This window comes from Cervus canadensis, chromosome 17 (genome assembly GCF_019320065.1).
Source record: "Cervus canadensis isolate Bull #8, Minnesota chromosome 17, ASM1932006v1, whole genome shotgun sequence".
NCBI classification, from domain to species: domain Eukaryota; kingdom Metazoa; phylum Chordata; class Mammalia; order Artiodactyla; family Cervidae; genus Cervus; species Cervus canadensis.
Genome location: NC_057402.1, coordinates 45,488,449 through 45,510,333, shown reverse-complemented (window position 1 = coordinate 45,510,333; position 21,885 = coordinate 45,488,449). Strand labels below are relative to the sequence as shown.

Below are 21,885 nucleotides of genomic sequence, written 5' to 3'. Positions count from 1 at the left end.
ATGGTTTTATTTCAGTGGGTGCTGAGGTTAGTCTGTGGGGATAGTAGTTCAGAGATCTTTGGAGTGGGGTGAACCTCAAACCAGACTCTGGAATCTGTTCATGACTCTCAGCCCCTCATGCCTGGTGTCATGAGATCTCAGCAGCTGGAGTGGTGAGCTTCTAGTGGCCAGATGGGGCCACGCCATGTGCCTGACAGCCCAGAGGCTGGACTGCAGGGCGTACTGTAGGGATGGCCCTCATGGGCCCCTAGGGAGCACATTTGGGAAGAGATCAGGCTGGTGGCCAAGTCTGTGAGTGAGTCTGGCTTCTCCACCCACAGCGGTGGGGAGTACCACAGCCAGACGGCTGCATCCTCCTGGCAAGGCCTTCTCCGAGGTGGGATGAATGGGCTCGGGCAGCGCAGGGCAGGAGAGGCTGTCTGCAGAGGTTCTGCTATTGCCGCAAAGAGCTTGCGTGGCTTTTATTTTATTTTACTACTTTAAAAAATTGTGGAATGTATCATCATACATGTGAAAAATGCATATAATGGCCATATGTATTCTGAAGATGTTGCTTTTTAGTAGCTGAATTTGATTGGTTTCTCATATTCTCATTCTACCAAATCATTTTAGTTTTTGACAATGAAAGGAAAACATGGCCATAGTAAAAAATGTGGGGGAAATTCTAAAAACTAAAAGGAAAAAGTAAAAACTCACCTATAAGTCTACCATCCAGATATCTTGCTGTATCTACCAATCTTTTTGCATATATATTTTATTATTTTTAAAATTTAATTTATGTTATTTTGATTAGTTTTATATTCTGCTTCTTTTACTTCTCATTATTTTATGAGTATTTTCTAATGGTTCCTTAAAGTTATCTGAAAAAGTTCACTTTTTGTGGTTATATAAGACGCCACAATATACATATTTTAACCATTTCTTCAATAGTGTTTATGATTTTTTCCTTATTCCAAGGTTAATTAAGCATATATCTATATTTTTATAATTTTTATTGTTTGAATTCCTTTATTTGACTTTTAAATCAGTCTGGAATTGATTTAGGTATATAGCATAATATCAGTTTCTAGCTCAATAATAAGTAATTTCCCCTCATATCTACCTTGAATAGTCAACCTTTGCCTATTAGTTTGTGATTCTTTCTTTATAAACTACCTTTATACCCACTAAAGTCTATTTTAGTTCCCATATATACATCTATCATAATCCATTAATGTATTTGTTGATTCTTACATCAGAATGATCTCATTTAATTGTTGTAGCTTTAATTTCTGACAGAGCAACCCTCTTATACTTCTTTTAAACATTTTTGAAGTTATTCTCATTTATTCCTCTAGGAAAACTTTAGAATCATTGTTTGAATTTTTCCAAACTCCCAGATACCATTGTTTTTTTTTTTACCTTGTATCTTTATATTCACCATTAAAGAAAACCCCACACATTAAAAAAAAAAAAATGATGACTTATTTTTAACAAGATCAAAACTATATTAAATTTTTTTATGGAAAACTAGTCAGATTTGAATTTTGAATGGTCTTTTAGTAAAATTTGCTAGGCATATATTTTTAAAGAGCTTGATTGAGGTATGATTTTATACCAATTAACAGTCATCTATTTAAAGTGTACAGGTCAGTGCACACAATTCAGAGCTGTGCAGTCACTCACATAATCCAGTTTTATCACCCTAAAAAGATTCTTGCTTCTTTTTGCAGTTAATCCTTGTTCCCACCCTGAGGTCCAGGCAACCACTAATCTGCTTTCTGTCTCTCTACCATTGGTATTCTGATTGAGATTGCATTAAATATAAAAATTAATTTGGAAAAATCAGTATCTTAATATTTAGCTTTCTCATCTGGGAGCATGGTATTTCTTTCTGTCATTCAAACCTTCTTTTTTACTTTTTTTTTCTTTTTTAATTAAAAAAAATTTTTTTGGTGGCCCCTCACAGCTTGTGGGATATTAGTTCCCCTTTTAAAAGTGCCCTAACCTGAGATCTTTTCTGAGACTGGCTCAGAACTCTGGAGCTGAGGTATAGGAGTGTGGGGATATAGTCAGTACCATCCTCTGAGGGGATGGTATTGACATGAGGAGGCTCTGCTGAGTGCCTCTAGACCTCACAGTACCGTATGCCCCGAATATCCTGAGGATGATTGGTCTCAGTACATGGAAACTCCGCTCCCACCATCAGGGAGCTTTGGTTTTCAGAGCCTCCATGAATATAAGTATTTTCTGAGAACTGTTGAAGGAAGGAGGGATTGGGGAGAGACATGATCGTTGCTTAAGGAATTATCTAATAACTCAAGGGGATTAGACTTGCTCCAAACCATAAGCTCAAAGAGGTTGTGGTGAGTGTTACTACGTAGGTTTCCAGGGACGAAGCATGGGGCGGTATGCAGTCACGAGGGAAGGCATCTGGAAAGAGGCCAGACTGGTTGGCAGCATGTATAGGATTCATCACTAGAAATACCATAGTAGAAAAATATCCAATACAATTTTTTAAATATAAAATAATGCCCATAATATCCTCAGATAAAAATAAAGTAATGGATGAAAGAGAGGAAGGAACACATTCTGGGAAGGACACATAGCCTGAAACAAAGGGAAGGTGGTAGGCTAGGCAAGGAACGCACACCTGCTTGTCCTAATCTTAACACCTTGGTGCATTTAAAGCCTGTCAACACTTTTTCTCTTCTGTGTCTTGTGTTCTGCTTTAGTTTGTTTAGCATTAACTGTAACATCCTTCAGGCTTGGGCGTGAGACAGAAAGGGGAGAGAACTAACACTTACTGAATATTAGCTTCCAGTAATGCTGGGTTAGATAATGCCCTCCTACTGAGGGCAACTAGTCAAGTAGAGCAAACTATAAAAATGTCTGCTTGAAGGCACTGGAGAGCTAACACAGTGAAGAATCGCTTTGCAGGATCTGGGAGAAGATGGGAATCCATAATGGTGAGCCCCAGCACTTGGCTTAGCTTTTGTCCTGGGGTTGTTTGTCACTCCAGAAGAGGCGAATGAAACACTCAGCAGTGTTTGCAGACAGCCTCAAGGGACTTGGGAGACCACAATTGGAGCCCACGGTCTCAAGAGTGGTAGCCCTGGTAAACCCTCTGGTCTTTGAGTGGGGAACCCTGAAGGTTTGTACCATAGGATTAAGGGGACCAGAAGCAAATTACCCTCACAGGGATTGAGGCTTAACTCTGAGTTACCTGGGTGACAAATATCTCAGTCCCTGAAGTTAGGTTAAGGTGATTCAAGATACCTTGCCCCCCCAGTGCCTGGATGTGCATGCAGCACCTGGGAGAAACAAACAGAAATCACCTGGAGGGTGATAGCGTCATCTTAGGCCTCAAACCATTTCTGAAAAATGTTTCACGTGTAATATTTGGCACCTAAATGATATGCAGGCACACGAAGAGGAAAAAAAACAAACATGAAGATGGGGACTTCCCTGGCCAGTCCAATGGTTAGGACTCGACGCTTTTACTCTCATGACCCTGGGGGACTAACTAATCCCTGGTCAGGAAACTAAGATCCTGCAAGTTTAGTGGCACAGCTGAAACAAAACAAAATGAGCAAACAAACAAAAAACCAACATAAAAAAGAACCAGCAAAAACAGCCACACAATGTATTCCAACTTTTGGAATGATCAGACATGAACTAGAAACTGTACATCCTATATTCTAAAAGATAAAAGGTTAAGACTGAAAATTTCAGCAGAGAACTAGAAACTATAAAAAGTAGCAAAGACTTTAGAATGATGAAAACTAGAATTCCAGAATTAGAAAATATAATAACTAATGTTAAGTTAACTATTGTGGTTATGGTAGTTCCAGTTCTGGACGAGACGGAGTGAACACCCTCCACCTTGGTGTTTCCCACTGAATGCAACTAAAAACGTGGGCAAAACACCTGTGCATCTATTTGACGACTTTGATAAACAAATAGTAGCAGACTGAGGAATAAGACCAGGATTCAATAAGACCAGGAATAAGATCAGTACTACTGATTTGGCAATGTTGTTGTTCAGTCGCCAAGCCCTGTCCAACTTTTTGCGACTCTATGGACTGCAGCATACCACACTTCTCTGTCCTTCACTAGCTCTTGGAGTTTGCTCAAATTCATGTCTATTGAGTCAGTGATACTATCTAATCATCTCATTCTCTGCCGCCCTCTTCTCCTTTTGCCTTCACTCTTTCCCAGCATCAGGGTTTTTTTTTCTCCCAGTGAGTCAGCTCTTCAGATCAGGTGGCCAAAGTGTTGGAGCTTCAGCTTCAGCATCAATCCTTCCAATGAATATTCAGTGTTGATTTCCTTTAGGATTGACTGGTTTGATCCCCTTTCTGTCCAAGGGACTCTCAAGAGTCTTCTCGCAACACCACAGTTTGAAAGCATCAGTTCTTTGGTGTTCAGCCTTCTTTATGGTTCATCTCTCGCACCCATACATGACTGCTGGAAAAACCATAGCTTTGACTATGTAGACCTTTGTCGGCAAAGTGATTTCTCTGCCTTTTAATACTCTTTCGAGGTTTATCATAGCTTTTCTCCCAAGGAGCAAGCATTTTTTAATTTCATGGCTGTAGTCATTGTCCACGGTGATTTTGGAACTCAAGAAGAAAAAAATCTGTCAAATCTTCTACTATTCCCTGGCCTGGTCTATGCAGTCAGAAACTCAGAAGTAAGCACCAGTATAGAGAGAAGAAAAGCCCTTCAAGACAGGCCTAATAGGAGAGGGAAGAGAATGGAGGAGACTCTTTCTCTCTGTTTGGAAGAGCTGTGGTCCCAAGAGGGTGGGATCAATTTCTGATGTTTTTTTTTTTCTCTTCTGGATTTCTTCCTTGGCCCAGGGACAGGGGCTCATGTGTGAAAGTATGCAACAGAGAAGGCTAAGTGAAGCCTAACTATCTGGACAGAGGAATGGAAAAGGTAATCCTAAGGACCCAGGAAGTAAAGGGTAGATCATGGGGAGGAAGTTTGGGGAAAGTGACTTCATAAGCTGTTTATAAATTCCTGGGCTTGTTTCCAAGCTAGTCATGCGTGGATCTGGTTCTGAACATTGTATCAAGAAGAACTAAGAGGGACTTTCCTCAAGGTTCAGTGGTTAAGACTTTGCACTTCCAATGGAGGGAACGTGGGTTCAATCCCTGGTCGGGGAACTAAGATCCCACTTGCTTCTGGGAGCAACCAAAAAAACCCGCTAAGAGACCATCATTCAAGTCCCAGACTGGCCACTGGGTGGCACACACACAGATCTGAATAACTGCAAACACTTTGAAAATGGAACTGACATTGAAACTACAATCACAGAAGGTTGAATGGAACTTGGAGCCTGACCACAACCAAGTGGATTGTCTGCTGAGACAAAAGTAGTAACATCTGCTATAGGATTCCTCTATAGGATTTATTCAAGAAATCAGAATCTCATAATATTCAAAATGTCCAGGATATAATGAATATTACTTGGCATATGAGAAAGTAAGGGAAATCTCAACTTGCATGGGAAAAGGCAGTTAAAGAATGACAATGTCAAGATGGCAGATATGTTGGAATTATCTGACTTTAAAGCAATAACAAAAAGTAAGGGTGCACACTCTGGAAATAAGTTGAAAGATAAAAAGTCTCGGCAAAGAAATACAAGATGTGAAGAACTAAATATTAATTTTAGAACTGAAAAAATAAAATAATTGAAATAAAATGACTTGCTTGTTAGGAACAACAGAAAAATGAGGACAATAGAAAATAGTGTACTTTGAAAATAGTCGAAATTATTCAGTTTGAGTAAGAGAGAGAAAAAGACATGAACAGAACCTCAGGCATCTGTGGTACAATAGCAAAATGTCTAAAATTCATGTCCTTGGATACCCAGAAAGAGAGAAGAGAGTGTGGTGCAGAAGAAATATATGAAGAAATAATGGCTGAAAACGTCCCAAATTTGGCCAAAAAATAAAAACAAAACCCCACAAACTTACAGATCAAGAAGGTCAGCAAACCCCAAATAAGAAACACCCACATAATTCCATGCCAAGAAATGGCATAGTCAAATTGCTGAGAACTAAGGACAAAAAAACAATGAAATCTTGAATGTAGAAAAAAAAAATGATGCACTGTTTATAGGGGAACAGTAACTCAAATGACTGCAATTTCTCGTTAGAAACAGTGGAGGTTAAAAAGGAAGTGAAATAATATTTTTTAACTGCTGCAAGAAAAGACCTTTCAATCAATAATTCTGTATTCAGCAAACATATCTTTAAGCACTGAAGGTGAAATAAAGACATTCCAAGATAAAGGGAAACTAAGGGACTACATCACTAGCAGACCTGTTCTTAAAGAATTGCTAAAGTAAAATTTTCAGACAAAAGGGACATGATACCAGAAGGAAACATGTAAATATCTGGGTAAATATAATTATTTTTCTCCTCTTGAATTCTCTAAAATATGTTTGAAGGCAAAAAAAAATATAACATTGATAGTTTTTAATGTATGTGAATGTAATATTAATATATAGAGAGGGAGAGGGTAAAGGGACCTATGTGGTGGTAAGATTGCTTCATTTCATTTGCCATGGTAAAATGTTGACTTTGAGGAGACTGTGTAAGTGTATATATTGTAAGCCCTAGAGCAATAATTAAAATACTATACAAAGAAATATAGTATATATCACAACATGTAAATTTAAGTGGAATACTAAGAATTGTCAAATAATCTACAAGAAACCTGGACAGGGGAAACAAGAAGAAATAGCTGAAGTAGCAAAGAATAAAATAATCGATATTTAAGTTCAAACATCTAAATAATTATATTAAATGACCTAAATACATGAAGTAAAAGACATAAATTTTGAGACTGGATCAAAAACACATACCCAACTCTACTTTTTACATGAAATTGACTTCAACTCCAGTGATAAAAATAACAAGGCTTCCCTGGTGGCTCAGTGATAAAGAATCTGTCATGCCAGTGCAGGGGATGGGTTCAGTCCCTGGTCCAGGAAGATCCCACATGCTGTGGAGCAACTAAGTGTGTGCACCACAACTATTGTGCCTCTGCTCTAGAGCGCGGAAGCCACGACTACTGAGCCCACGTGCTGCAATGACTAGAGCCTGTGCTCCGCAGCAAGAGAAGCCACCACAATGAGAAGCCCGCACTCTGCAACTAGGGAGTAGCCCTAGGGCAGCAACAAAGACCCAGCATAGCCAAAAATAAATAAATAAAATTGTTAAGTAGAGTAATAGAAAATATATATAATACAAACACTAATCAATGGAAATTTGGACTGGCTATGGCTCAAACGGTAAAGAATCTGCCTAAAATGTGGGAGACCCAGCTTGGATCCCTGGGTTGGGAAGATCCTCTGGAAGAGGGCGAGGCTATCCACTTCAGTATTCTTGCCTGGATAATTCCATGAACAGAGGAGCCTGGTGGGGAACAGCCCATGGGATGGCAAAGAGTCAGACACGACTGAACAGCTAGCTAACACTTTGACTTTCACATATTAATATCAGACAAAGCATGTGTGTGCCTGCTTGCCTGGAATTCTCCAGGCAAGAATACTAGAGTGGGTTGTCATGCCCTCCTCTAGGGGATCTTCCCAACCTGGGCTTGAACCTGCATCTTTTGCCTCTCCTGCATTGGCAGGCAGCTGCTGCTTTACCACTGCACCACTGGGAAGCCCCCAGACAAAGCCAACTTCGGAGCAAAGAAAATTACCAGAAAAAAAAAAAGAAAATTACCAGGAAAAAATAATGAATTACATAATGATAAAAGAGTCAATTCAAGAAAATGAAAATGAGTTTGCCCCTAACAACAGAGCTTCAAAATACCTGAAGAAAAGCTGGCAGAACTAAAGGGAGAAACAGACAAATTGACAATTATAGTTGGAGACTATATTTAAACACTCCTCTCAATAATGAATTGAACTAGCAAACAGTAAGAACAGAAAAGAACCAGGGGACTTCCCTGGCGGTACAGTGGTTAAGAATCTACCTGCCAGTGTAGGGGACACAGGTTCAATCCCTGGTCTGGGAAGATTTCACATGCCATGGAGCAACTAAGCCCATCTACCACAACTACTGAAGCCCATGTGCCTAGAGCCTGTACTTCACAAGAGAAGACACCACAGTGAGAAGCCCATGCACCTCAATGAAAAGTAGCCCCCACTCTCCTAAACTAGAGAAAACCCAGGAGCAACAATGAAGACCCAGCACAACATAAATAATTTTTTTATTTAAGAGTAGAGTTGAATAGCCTTACCAACCAACTGGATCTAATAGCCGGATAGAATACTCTGTGTAACAACAGCAGAATACTTACTAGTTTCAGGTACATATAAGACCTTCACTATAATAGATCATATGATGGGTCATAAACGTTAACAAATATATAAAATGATTGAAATCATACAAAGCATGTTCTCTGACAAAAATGAAATAAAAGTAGAAATCAGTGATGGAAAGATAATAGGAAAGTCTCCAAACCCTTTAAAATTAAATACCACGCTTTTATGGATCAAATAGGAAGGACTTTAAATCAATTGGGAAATATTTTGAACTGAATAAAAGTGAAAATACAACATCTCAAAATTTTGCTGCTGCTAAATTAGTGTACTGATAAACATTTATAGCATTAAATATTTATTTTAGAAACATGAAAGGTCTGAGTTCAAAACTCTGAGCTCTCATACTGAGTAACTAGAAAAGAAAGAACAAAATTAACCCAAAGCAATCAGAAGGAAGGAAATAGTAATGAAAAGAGCAAAAAACAATGAAATTGAAAACTAAAAGTATGGAAAAATAAACCAGAATCTTATTTGAGAAGATCTATAATATTGATAAACCTCTAATAAGTCTCACAAGGAAAAAAAAAAGAGACAAATTACCTGTATTCAGAATGAAAGAGGAGCTTGATTGTGGTGATCATTTCACAATATATAGATATATCAAAACATCAAGTTGTATATATTAAATGCATACTGTTTTGTTAATTATACCTCAGTAAAGCTTTTTTAAAAATGAATGAAAGGGGATATCACCAGAGACCCTGCAAGCATTAAAAGGATAATAAAGTTCTATTATGAAAAAAATGCACACATAAGTTCAACAACTTAGATGAAATAGAACAATTCTTTAAAAAAAAAAACAAACCAGAAACTACCAAAACTCATGTGAAAATGAAACAGGATAATTTGGAAAACCCTATGACTGCTAAAGAAATTTAATTTGTAATTTTTAAGTCTTCCCCCTAAAATCTTTAGGGCTGGATGGTTTCACTGGGTAATTATATCAAAGATTTAAAGATGATGAAGCCTCGATATGAGCCCTGTGTCTGGGTTTCATCAAGAAATAGATTCCAGGTCCTTGACACTGCCCAGCTCCATCCCTGTTAAGCCCTTGGCTTTGAATCCTGCCTCCCAAAACCAGCGCTCCAGGGTCATGCCCTCTCAGAGGGTGACAAGCCATAGTATTTGTCATTCAGTGGTTCATTTCTGTGAACCTCCTATGTGCCATGGCCTATGAACATTGCAAAGGTAAATCAAACTGGTTCCTTAATCTCTGAGAATTTATAGGGAAGACAGAAAGACAAGATAGCAAATTAAAACTGCTAATGTTCTTCATAATGAAAAAGCTCCCAGAGAACCAGCTAGTTTCACCCCAGCTCACACAAGTGTTATTTTTAAGAAGTACATGACATTTCTCCTCAGATCTCTACCCAGTTCCAGATGCAGACACATACATACCATAGTGTTTAGAGACATCAACCTTTGTAGTTACTGTGCACCAAGTCTAACCCTGGACCTGAGCTGGGCCCTCTTCAGAAGAGTTCAAAGATTAGCAGATGAAACATGTGCATGAAACAAATAACTGCCACAGAGAATGAGGGTATAATGATAGAATTAGGTACATTTGCCAAGGGTACATAGGACAGGAAGCCACTTAAATTTTTAGGGATGGAGAAGGGAGCTCAAAGGCTTCCCTGGTAGCTCAGCTGGTAAACAATCTGCCTACAATGCAGGAGACCCTGGTTTGATTCCTGGGTCGGGAAGGTCCCTGGAGAAGGGATAGGCTACCCTCTCCAGTATTCTTGGGCTTCCCTGGTAGCTCAGATGGTAAAGAATCTGCCTGCACTGCGGGAGACCTGGGTTGGAAGATCACCTGGAGGAGGGCATGGCAACCCACTCCAATGTTCTTGCCTGGGGAATCCCCATGGACAGAGGAGCCTGGTGGGCTACAGTCCATGGGGTCGCAAGGAGTCAGACACAACTGAGCGACTAAGCACAGCACAGCACAGCACAAGGGAACTCGGAAGTCTTCAGAGAAGAGAAGAAACTTGCGGGAAGTCTTTAGGGAAAAGGAGTCCTACGGGTGAGCAATGAGAAGACTGAGAATGTCCAGCAGAGAAGAAACAAAGTGATTATAAAATAGCACAGTAGTCAGTATGGTGTCAGTGCTATAGGATGGAGGAACCCAAGAGATGAGCCTGGAGAGACAGACCTGGCTCTCCTGCTGAAAGGCCTCACTGATCACACAAGGGCCTGTTTACTTATTCATTTTCATTCTTCATTAGCTTTTGTGGAATATGTGTCATAGGCACATGGTATAAAATTCGTGAAGTATGAGAAGTATTTAGAGTATATTAAACCTTTATCCTGGTCCCATTACTTCATGGGAAATAGATGGGGAAACAGTGGAAGCAGTGTCAGACTTTATTTTTGGGGGCTCCAAAATCACTGCAGATGGTGATTGCAGCCATGAAAGTAAAAGACGCTTACTCCTTGGAAGGAAAGTTATGACCAACCTAGACAGCATATTAAAAAGCAGAGACATTACTTTGCCAACAAAGGTCCATCTAGTCAAGGCTATGGTTTTATCCAGTGGTCATGTATGGATGTGAGAAATTGGACTGTGAAGAAAGCTGAGTGCTGCAAAAATTGATGCTTTTGAACTGTGGTTGTTGGAGAGACTCTTGAGAAGTCCCTTGAGTATGCAAGGATCCAAGCCAGTCCATCCTAAAGGAGATCAGTCCTGGGGTATTCATTGTGGAAGGACTGATGCTGAAGCTGAAAGTCCCAATACTTTGGCCATCTCATGCGAAGAGTTGACTCATTGGGAAAAACCCTGATGCTGGGAGGATTGGGGGCAGGAGGAGAAGGGGACGGCAGAGGATGAGATGGCTGGATGGCATCACCGACTCGATGGATATGAGTTTGAGTAAACTCCAGGAGTTGGTGATGGACAGGGAGGCCTGGCGTGCTGCAATTCATGGGGTCTCAAAGAGTCAGACACGACTGAGTGACTGAAGTGAACTGAAGTGAACTGAACTGAAACCTTCACCCTTTCTCTACTGCCCCCACCCCATTCCTCTTTCTGAAGTCAGTTGCTGTAACTGGTATGTTGGGCATCCTTCTAGATCTGTTTTCTGTGCATTTACAAGTACATGTGTCTATATTTCCTACACATGGGTGGTGTATGATATTTTCTGTCCCAATACTTTGCTTTTTTATTTGGATATTTATTTTACTTATTTGGGATGTGGATGTACCAGAATTCATTGAGTTAATCCCATATGGAGGTAAGTTAGATCATTTCTTGCTGATTTTGTAGTTGTTCAGTCACTAAGTCATGTGTGACTCTTTTCGACCCCATGGACTGCAGCACGTCAGGCTTCCCTGTCCTTCACCATCTCCCGGAGCTTGCTGAAGCTCATGTCCATTGAATCAGTGATGCCATCCAACCATCCCATCCTCTCTCGTCGCCTTCTCCTCTTCCCTCAATCTTCCCCAGCATCATATCTAGTCTTTTGCTATTGTAAACTATACTGCAACAAATATCCCTGTATGTATGTCCGTTTGAACATGGAAGTATTTCTATAAACTCCTAGGAATGGGATTTTGGGGTCAAAGAGTGTGAGTATTTTCAGTTTAAGTAGGTAAAGCCAGATTACTATCCATGGAGGCTGTGCTGATGCCTGTTTCCCCACACCCTGGCGGGCACAGAGTATTCTTCAGCTTCTTGCTGTATTAGGTTGGGGCTTTTAGGCTTTAACCTGTAAGTGATGATAAGTCACTGAGAAGCTTTTAAGCAGGGGAGTGTCACAATCAGATTTATATTTTGGAAAGATCAGTTGGGCTGCAAATTTGCAGAGGCAAAGACTAGAGTCAGACACACCAATTAGGAGGCTTAGGCAAGACAGAATTGTTGGCAGCTTAGATTAGGCTCTTGGCTGTGGAGACAGAAGGGAATGGATATTGAGATAGTGAAGCAGTAGGTTCTATAGGACTGATCAGTTTAGGGGTGAGGGGGAGTGAAGAGCTTTAATCAGCAGTTCCATTCATGGGACTTCGCTGGCGGTCCAGTGGTTAAGACACTGCTTCCACTGCAACGGGTGCAGGTTTGATCCCTAGTCCAGAAACTAAGATCTCACATGCTGCAAGGCAAGGCCAAAAAAATTAAAAAGTTCTGTTCACATGAGCCATGTGTGCAAAGTCAGCATTTTCTTTGTAAATTTAAAGCTCTCATGTCCATATTAATATTTCCTAATCAGGAAAGTTATGACCAACCTAGATAGCATATTAAAAAGCAGAGACATTACTTTGCCAACAAAGGTCCATCTAGTAAGGCTATGGTTTTTCTGGTGGTCATGTATAGATGTGAGAGTTGGACTGTGAAGAAAGCTGAGTGCTGAAAAATTGATGCTTTTGAACTGTGCTGTTGGAGAAGACTCTTGAGAGTCCCTTGGACTGCAAGGAGATCCAACCAGTCCATCCTAAAGGAGATCAGTCCTGGGTTTTCATTGGAAGGACTGATGCTGAAGCTGAAAGTCCAATACTTTGGCCACCTCATGCAAAGAGTTGACTCATTGGAAAAGACCCTGATGCTGGGAGGGATTGGGGGCAGGAGGAGAAGGGGACGGCAGAGGATGAGATGGCTGGATGGCATCACCAACTCGATGGACATGAGTTTGAGTAAACTCCGGGAGTTGGTGATGAACAGGGAGGCCTGGCGTGCTGCGATTCATGGGGTCGCAGAGTCGGACACGACTGAGCGATTGAACTGAACTGAACTGAACTGAACCCTAGAATATCAGAAGTAAAAAGATACTAACATTCTTCAGTTGGACTTAATATTTGATGGCTCCTAATATTCTCCAATTGGAGAAGGAAATGGCAACCCACTCCAGTATTCTTGCCTGGAGAATCCCAGGGATGGCAGAGCCTGGTGGGCTGCTGTCTGTGGGGTCGCACAGAGTCGGACACGACTGAAGCGACTTGGAGAGACTTGGAGAATATTCTCCAAGCTCTATTTTTTTTTTTATTCATACTGTTCATTCAGCATCCCATGTGGAAGTGAAAGTGTTAGTTGATCACTTGAAAATGTCCAACTCTTTGCTACTTCATGGATTGTAGCCTGCCAGGCTCCCCTGTCCATGGGATTTCCCAGGCAAGAATACTGGAGTGGGTTGCCATTCCCTTCTCCAGGGAATCTTTCCAACCCAAGAATCGAACCCAGGTCTTCTGCATTGCAGACAGATTCTTTACTGTCTGAGCCACCAGGGACAGCATTCCATATGCAGTAAAGTAGCTTTAAATTCTAGACTTGAATATAGTTTATGTATAAAGTCTTTCATTATGTATTCTCCTTGCTCTTGTTTTTAATTGGAATATAACTGCTTTACACTGTTGTGTTAATTTCTGCTGTACAACATCGTGAGTCAGCTATAGGTATACATATATCTCCTCCCTCTTGAGCCTCCCTCCCAACCTCCCCCCATCCCACCCCTCTAGGTCTTCACGGAGCACCAAACTGAGCTCCCTGTGCTATGTAGCAGGTTCCCTCTAGCTTTGGTTTTGTGTGTGGTTCTTCTGATACTTAGAAATATTTGTATGTAATAATGTAGAATTTAAATTCTATATAATATGTCTATAATTTTGTGTTTAATTAATGTTTTACTTTTTTTATGAGTGGTGTTTCCACTTCCTCCCTATCTTTTTTCCCTTTCATTTTCTCTCTCCTATTAGCCCAAAGTTGTATTTCTAAGTGGCTATCTTTATATATATATGTATATATATATATATCCCATATTTCTATTGCCTGGATTTTCAGCTTTGAATCATTCCTCTGATTCCTAGCTTGTATAAGTGATACAATTAAGGCACTCACACCACTCATCTTCTTGCTCCTTCCCCTTCTATGCTAGTTGTATCATTTCTGCATTGTCGGGGCATAAGCATTGACATTCTGATCTGCCACTCTAAACTTTTTTGGCTTTAGTCTTGATTAGCCAGAGGGTTAACTGCATATTCACTGTTCACTGTCAGTTGTCTTGCTGTGGTTTTCCAATAATTTTTTGGTTGACCAAAGTTTGTTCTCCAGTAATTTCCTCCAGGGCCCTGGGAACACTTATCCTTAAGCCCTTGCATATTCAAAAACAATTTTCTTAGCAATTTTCAGGAGGTTTCTTCAAGAGCGTGTTTTTTGTTGATGTTTTTTGAGATCTGCCTCTGGTAGGCTGTTCCACTTTTCTTTCCCTGTCTCCGTTAGACATCTCCCTTATATGTCTTCTGCTGGATTTCCACCCAGTCTTCCACAATCCTACAGTCTTACAGCCTCCCAGAGTTTCATCTGTCTGCTTTTGGCATTCCTTACCTCCCCACACTTTTTTGAGACTATAGGTTTTATCAGCCTCCAGTTCCACTAACAGTGGAATTTGCTTTATTTTTCTTGTTTACTTAGCTGGTTTTGAACATATCCAAGAGGGAAGAGGCAAATTACTGTTTAGGCCACTGTGTTTAGATAGGAGGTCCTTTAATTATATTTAAATGTGTGACATTATAGTATAAAAGCACAGAACTTGCAATTTCAAGTTAGACACACCTGGCTTCTAAACTCTCTGTTTACTGATAATGGACAAACCACATTTCTTCTTTGACCATCAGTGTTCTTATCTCTAAAATAGAGATAATTCTTATAACTATTTCATATTGTTGTGAGGAGTGAGGTAATACCTATGTAATAAGTGGGGGCCTAGCATAATGTTTTGCAAATAGTGGGTGTTCAGAAGGGTAACATTGTAACATTTCATGGATCTCCTGGCATATGTGTCATTCACAACGACTTTAACCTTCTATGACTAGCATTATGTAATTACCGCTCACTCAGCATTAATGGTGATGTTGCCCCCGATGCTGTCAAGGAGACCCTTCAATACTCTCCCACCTCACCTATCATTCTATCCAGAGCAGTAGTGCCACAGGAGAGGGAAAGGTTGATTGCTCAGAAGCCCTGAGAGAGGACACTCCCCTCCAAATGGTGGGGGTGAGGGGAGGAGTAGTACATGAGCAGAGTCCATCAGGAAAGGCAGGATTTCTTCAGGGAGACGTGGGAAGGCCCAGAGCTAGACCTCGATTCTGAATATTACTTTATCTGGATTCTGGGTTCACGGGGTTTGGTGGGTGGGCATGGGACTTTGTCACCTTAACAGGCCTGAGAAACCAGGTGGCCAGATTCTCATCACGGCAGTGCGGTTAAGGCCCGAGGAGACTGGGACATCAGATTGGAAAGAGAGCCTAAGGCACCTGTAGTTAAGTTCTTGCTTTTGTCCGTGTGTTCCCAGGTCCAGGAGTCCCAGGCAACCATGGCTCCTGCATCGGCCAGCAGCAGCTCCGATCCAGTCTCTGCTGGTCACAGCACCTCTAGAAGTCAGGGCATCATTGAGCCCATGAATGCAGAAACCCAGGAGGACAGGAAAATGTCTCCTGACCAGAAAACAGGAGGCAAAAAGAATACAGAGGTGGACAGGAAGATGCAAGTGGACGGGAGGATGCAGGGAGACCAAACAGAAGCCTCCCAGCGGACACAGGCAGATAGGATGACACAAGTGGATGTTGTGATGCAAGGAAGTGAGAGGTCAGAGTCGGACAGGAATTCCCAGGAGGATGTGATGGCACAAGGAAGGGTGGGGACGCAGGCAGAAGAAAGGACCCAGGAAGACAGATGGGTGCAGCAAGACAAGGGGACACAGTCAGAGGGGAGCACTCCCTTGACCACGAAAGGTCGCTCAGAGAAGGCGTCCATGACCAGTCTCGGCCCACACTCCAGAGCCCCCAAACGCCCACCTTCGGAGAATCCTAGGTCTCCTCAGGTTATTGAAGGCTTTGGACAGAGCCAGGAAGAGTTCTCTGTCCCAGACAAACTGGGTTGTGTCCTCACATCTGATGAGACACCAGGACCAGCCTCTGGGAACCAGGAAGAAGCTGTGCTGGGTCCCCTGGTGGGGGGCCTCGCTTCCAGGGCACAACTGCCTCCTAAGGGCCGTTCGGAGCAGGTGGGAGGAGAGCGCTCTGGAGGGCCGGAGTGGTCCGCTCCAGGGAGGGACAAACCAAGGGAGGGCCTGTTCCAGGGTCCGAGGGAGGAAGAGCTGGGAAGAGCGCCACCTGCAGCTCTGGGTGGCCGTCCTCCAGGGGGTTTAGGCCCCGAGGGGCGCCCCCTGCCCTCTCCTCCTGAGGCTGGCCTGGCTCGTCATTCCCAGGAGGGGCTTCCCAGCACCCCAGCTTCTCAGCCCAGGAGTGCAGCTGCCTTCCCGCCCCCTGAGGACAAGACCTTGCTGAGCTCTGCCCCCTCACTGCTCCTGGGGCCAGGGCCATCCAGCCAGAGTCACCCTCCAGAAACCGTGGCGGCAAACAGTGAGGGGGCCTGCGCCAAGGTGCCAGATGCAGACGAGAGGACTTCAGGTCCCCGGACCTGTGACCCTGGCCTCATAGACTCCCTGAAGAACTACTTGCTTCTGCTGCTAAAGCTGTCCAGCTCAGAAACAAGTGGAGGGGGCCCGGAGTCTCAGGGGGAAGCTGCCACTGGGGGTCCGGCACCCCTGCCCACCCTGGCCCCCACCATAGAAGTGGCCGGACTGAGTCCCCGAACGTCACGGCGCATCCTGGAGCGCGTGGAGAACAACCACCTGGTGCAGAGTGCACAGACCCTCCTGCTGAGCCCCTGCACCTCCCGCCGCCTCACTGGCCTCCTGGACCGTGAGGTGGAGGCTGGCCGGCAGGCCCTGGCTGCTGCCCGGCGCCCAGGCCCCAGCCCTCTCTCGGTCCCCGCCATCGTGGTTGGTGAGGAGGAGGGCCCTGGGCTGGCCTCAGGAGGATCCAGCGAGGGTGAGGGAGAGCTTCCCCTTGAGGGGCCTGTCCTCCTGGAGGCCTCCCGGGAAAGCAGCATGGGTGGGCTGCTTAGGGAGGAGGGTGGTGGGCAGGCAGCCCCCGGGCAGGGCCTGCTGTCAGCAGAGAGCAGAGCCCAGGAGCCCTCCCCAGAGGAGGAGGCCCCGGGGGAGACGCTCCCTGCAGCGACGCCTGAGGAGCTGGCTCTGGGGGCCCGGAGGAAGAGATTTCTCCCCAAGGTAAAAGCCGTGGGAGACGGAGAAGCCGCCAAGCCCGAAGAAAGGGAGAGCCCCTCGGTCTCCCCCAGGGGGCCCAGGAAGGCCCTTGCACCTGGGTCCCCAGGGACTCCTGGGCGGGAAAGACGCTCCCCGACTCAAGGCAGAAAGGCAGGCATGCTGGAGGTGCCACGGGCAGAGGAGGAGTTGGCAACAGGAGACCCAGGCCCCAGCCCCAAAGCCAGCAGTCTAGATGCCGAGCTGGCCATGGAGGAAGGCAATCAGGATGCTCCGGCCAAGTCCAGGAAGGCCAAAGACCTGCTGAAAGGTGAGTACTGGGTATGGGCTACCAGGAGAGGATGCTGCTGGGTCACCTGCCTGCTGGAGACCTGGTGCACCTCTGTAAAGGTATTCCCATGTAATAATCCCACAGGCTGTAGAATCAGAAAGGCTTAGTTTTTGTCCTGGCTCTGTGGCTTGGAGCTGATAATAGGACCAACTTCATAACATTATGAGGTTAAATGGGATAGAATAAATCCAGGGCTCGGCCCAGGGCCCGGCTTCAATAGCATCCTAGCTCTAGCACCATCATCATCGTTGTCACCACCATCATCCCCTCTTTGCAGACTTGTCCCATGAGTACAGAGTGGTACAGACAGGACTCAAATGCAGGATCCTAGGGTTAGGAGCCCAGGCTGCAGGCTGAATGTCCTCTCTTGACTGCCGTCTTTGGCCTCAGCTGTGAGGCTCTGCCTGGCCTGGAGTGGGGGCACATAGCTGGGTTCTTTCTAGCAAAGCTGTATGCTCTGAAGTCAGGGCAAAGGCCTCAGAGACACAGATGTGGCGGGGGCGGGTGAAGTGATGAGTGTGTGTGGAGACTTGAATCCTGTTTTCACTCAGCCTGTGCACCAAGGACACCCAGGGAAGCGGGGGCAAGGCATAGAGGGCACAGGACGGCGGGGAGGGGGCTCACTCCTTCCCACTGTGCCCTTGATCCCAGCCCCACAGGTGATTCGGAAGATTCGGGTGGAGCAGTTTCCTGATGCCTCAGGCAGCCTGAAGCTCTGGTGCCAGTTCTTCAACATTCTTAGTGACTCCGTCCTGACGTGGGCCAAGGATCAGCGCCCAGTGGGCGAGGTGGACAGGAGGTAAGCCAGATGGGTGCCACCCCCACCTGGCCCCCTAAGACATGGCAGCAGTGATCATGTGGGGGCATCATCCCAACTTTGGATCCACCCTCTCAGTTAATCCTCATAGTAACCCTATAAGGGATACTCTAGTACTCCCACCATTAAGAGGAGAACATTGAGGCTGAGAGATATTAAGTCATTTGCCCAGAGTCCCACAGCCAGTGAGGGTCAGGATCACAAACCTGGCCTGTGTGATACAGGCCTGGCTCTGCCCAGAGCTCCTGGAGCCTGTGCCCACAGCAGCCTCTGACAGTGGGGTCTGAGGACCCTCAGGACACAGTCTGGCCTGGGCTGTGCCATGGTGATGGCCTCAGGGGGTGGGTCTCCTCTCTGCAGTGCCGGGGATGAGGGGCCCGCGGCCCTGGCCATCGTGCAGGCGTCCCATGTGGACTGTGGCGTGTATCGATGCACCATCCACAACGAGCACGGCTCAGCCTCCACCGACTTCTGCCTCAGCCCTGAGGGTGAGTGTGACCCTGCCCCCTGCGCCTGGTCTCTGCTCCAAGGAGGATGGGGATCGTCATCTTTGCAGAGGTAGAGCTCTCTGTGGGCATGCCTACCTGAGGACAGTGACTTCCTCTGCTTTTTCTCCACACAGTGTTGTCAGGATTCATCTCCAGAGAAGAAGGTCAAGGTACGATGCCCCTCAGGGGGAGGAGTGGATGGGCCTGTGTCCCTAGGCCTGCCTCTGCAGGGGTTCTTTAAAGACTTGGTGGTGGTGGTTTAGTTGCTAAGTCATGTCCGACTCTTGGGACCCCATGGACTATAGCCTCCCAGGCTCCTCTGTTCATGGGATTCTTGAGGCAGGAATACTGGAGTGGGTTGCCATTTCTTTCTCCAGGGAATCTTCCTGACCCAGGAATCGAACCCAGGTCTCTTGCATTGCAGACAGATTCTTTACCAGCTGAACTACAAGAGAAGCTTGGAATCTGATCCAAGTGCCACATTCATCTCCACATACAGCTACCCTTTCCTCCTAGTTTAGCATGTGGCTTGTGGAGGAGGTAGAGGGGGACAGCTGTTCCAGAAGTTGAGGGGGGAGGAAGGGCTAGAGGGCTATCCCGCAAGGAGTTCAGTCAGCCTGTGCCCTCTCCCCTCGTCAGAGCACTTGATGGAGAGCAGGACTGGCTACCAGGGTACTTCTCCCTGCCGGCTTCCTCCCTGGAGTTTCTCACAGAGGTCTGTGAATTCCGGCATGAGACCCACGTGGGGAGCCTGCTAAAAATGCAGTTACCTGAGCCCTGCTGCAGACACTCTTAATCACAGTCTCTGGGGAAGGACCTAACATGATTGCATGTCAGTAGACACCCTAGTGATTGTCATACACCCTGAAGTTTGACAAACAGTTTGAAGGCACAAATATTAGAGGAAGAGTTTGTGTTGCTCCTGCAAAAGACACATTAAGGTTTTAGGACTGCGAAGGCAGCTGGTGATGGAAAGATTTCTAGAGCTTCATGAATTCCTTCCTTCACTCACTCCTTTACTCATTCATTCAATTAGTACCTTTTGTTCAGTTATCAAAGTTAATATCAAATATAACCTTATGCCTAAAAAAAAATCATACTTTATTCTCATAAAACCAGATTTTCCTATCTTGTAAGCATTGGTTTATTTGAATTAGAAACCACTCAGTGCTTTTGGCTGACATATCTTCTTTTTTTTCTTTTTAATATTTATTTATTTGGTTGCACCAGGTCTTAATTATGGCTTGTGGGATCTAGTTCCCTGACCAGGGATCGAACCTGGGCTCCCTGCACTGGGAGCATGGAGTCTTAGCCACTGGACTGCCAGGGAAGTCCCTGACATATCTCTTAAATCTGTCAAGTGTATAATAGTTCCTCCTCCCTCACTTGTTTTCCCTCCTTACCATTTATTTCTTGAAGTCACTTGATGTGTAGAATTTCTTCCATTTTGGATTTTGTTGATTGTATCACCATTTAACATGTTCCTTCATCGATGGACTTCCTCTAAACTGGTGATTAGCTTGAAGTGCTCCAATTCAGGTGCAAATTTGGGGGAACATTTCACAGGTAAGCTGTGTGTTTCCTTTTGTCTCTAATATTCAGGCACATGACATCTGTTTGTTTTAGTAATACTAAGAATGATCACTGAGTTCATTCACATGTTTTCTGCCTGATCTATCCCCTTTAAAGTTAAAAAACAAACAAACAGGAATTCTCTGGCAATCAAGTATTTAGGACTTGACTCTTTCACCACCAGGCCTGGGTTCAATCACTGTTAGGGGAACTAAGATTCCCACATACTGCAAGGCACAGTTTAAAAAAAATTAATTAAAACTGTATCTGATACCACCCCTGTCGTTATCGAGAAGTTTTAGCAATCACTGATTATTCGGTTCAGTTCAGTCGCTCAGTCGTGTCCAACTCTTTGCGACCCCACGAACCGCAGCACGCTAGGCCTTACTGTCCATCACCAACTCCCAGAGTCCACCCAAACCAATGTCCATTGAGTCAATGGTGCCATCCAACCATCTCATCCTCTGTCATCCCCTTCTCCTCCTGCCCTCAATCTTTCCCAGCATCAGGGTCTTTTCCAATGAGTCAGCTCTTCACATCAGGTGGCCAAAGTATTGGACTTTCAGCTTCAACATCAGTCCTTCCAATGAACACCCAGGACTGATCTCCTTTAGGATGGACTGGTTGGATCTCCTTGCAGTCCAAGGGACTCTCAAGAGTCTTCTCCAACACCACAGTTCAAAAGCATCAATTCTTTGGTTCTCAGCTTTCTTTATAGTCCAACTGTCACATCCATACATGACCACTGGAAAAACCATAGCCTTGACTAGACAGACCTTTGTTGGCAAAGAAATGTCTCTGCTTTTTAATATGCTGTCTAGATTGGTCATAACTTTCCTTCCAAGGATTAAGCGTCTTTTAATTTCATTGCTGCAATTACCATCTGCAGTGATTTTGGAGCCCTGATTATTACCTCAATCCTTTATTTTCTTAAGGTTTACAACATGGAGTACTTTAATTCTGTCATTTTTTCTTTATTCACTAGCTAAAATTTTTCAGTAAAGAGGAAATGTTTATTTGGTAATCCTGATACATATAGGTCCAACAAAAAAACGAATGGAAATTACTCTCTTTTCCCTCTTGCTAAGCTTTCAGAATAATGAATTAGAGCTGTAACATCTTCCACAGGTCACCAATGAGGGTTTTTGTTTTTTTCTAGGAGGAAGGTTTTTTTTTTAATAATTATGAAAGTATGGATTTTAACACATTTGAATGTTCAGTACTTTGCAGTTAATCTTTTTGTTAGTAAAATTCTCTCTCTCTCTCTCTTCTTTTATTTATTTATTTATTTTTGGCCAATG

The 21,885-nt window shown here is 44.1% G+C and overlaps 1 protein-coding gene across 2 annotated transcripts in view; it reads left to right on the top strand.

Moving 5' to 3' along the window:
- Positions 1 to 21,885, top strand: part of ALPK3 (alpha kinase 3) — a 53,380-nt gene that overhangs the window by 23,856 nt on the left and 7,639 nt on the right. For both annotated transcript variants that reach the window (XM_043489613.1, XM_043489612.1), the window contains 4 exons: positions 15,604 to 17,686; positions 18,359 to 18,506; positions 18,885 to 19,012; positions 19,147 to 19,182. In XM_043489613.1, coding sequence (XP_043345548.1) covers positions 15,604 to 17,686; positions 18,359 to 18,506; positions 18,885 to 19,012; positions 19,147 to 19,182 — 2,395 coding nt within the window. The remainder of the gene's footprint in view (positions 1 to 15,603; positions 17,687 to 18,358; positions 18,507 to 18,884; positions 19,013 to 19,146; positions 19,183 to 21,885) is intronic.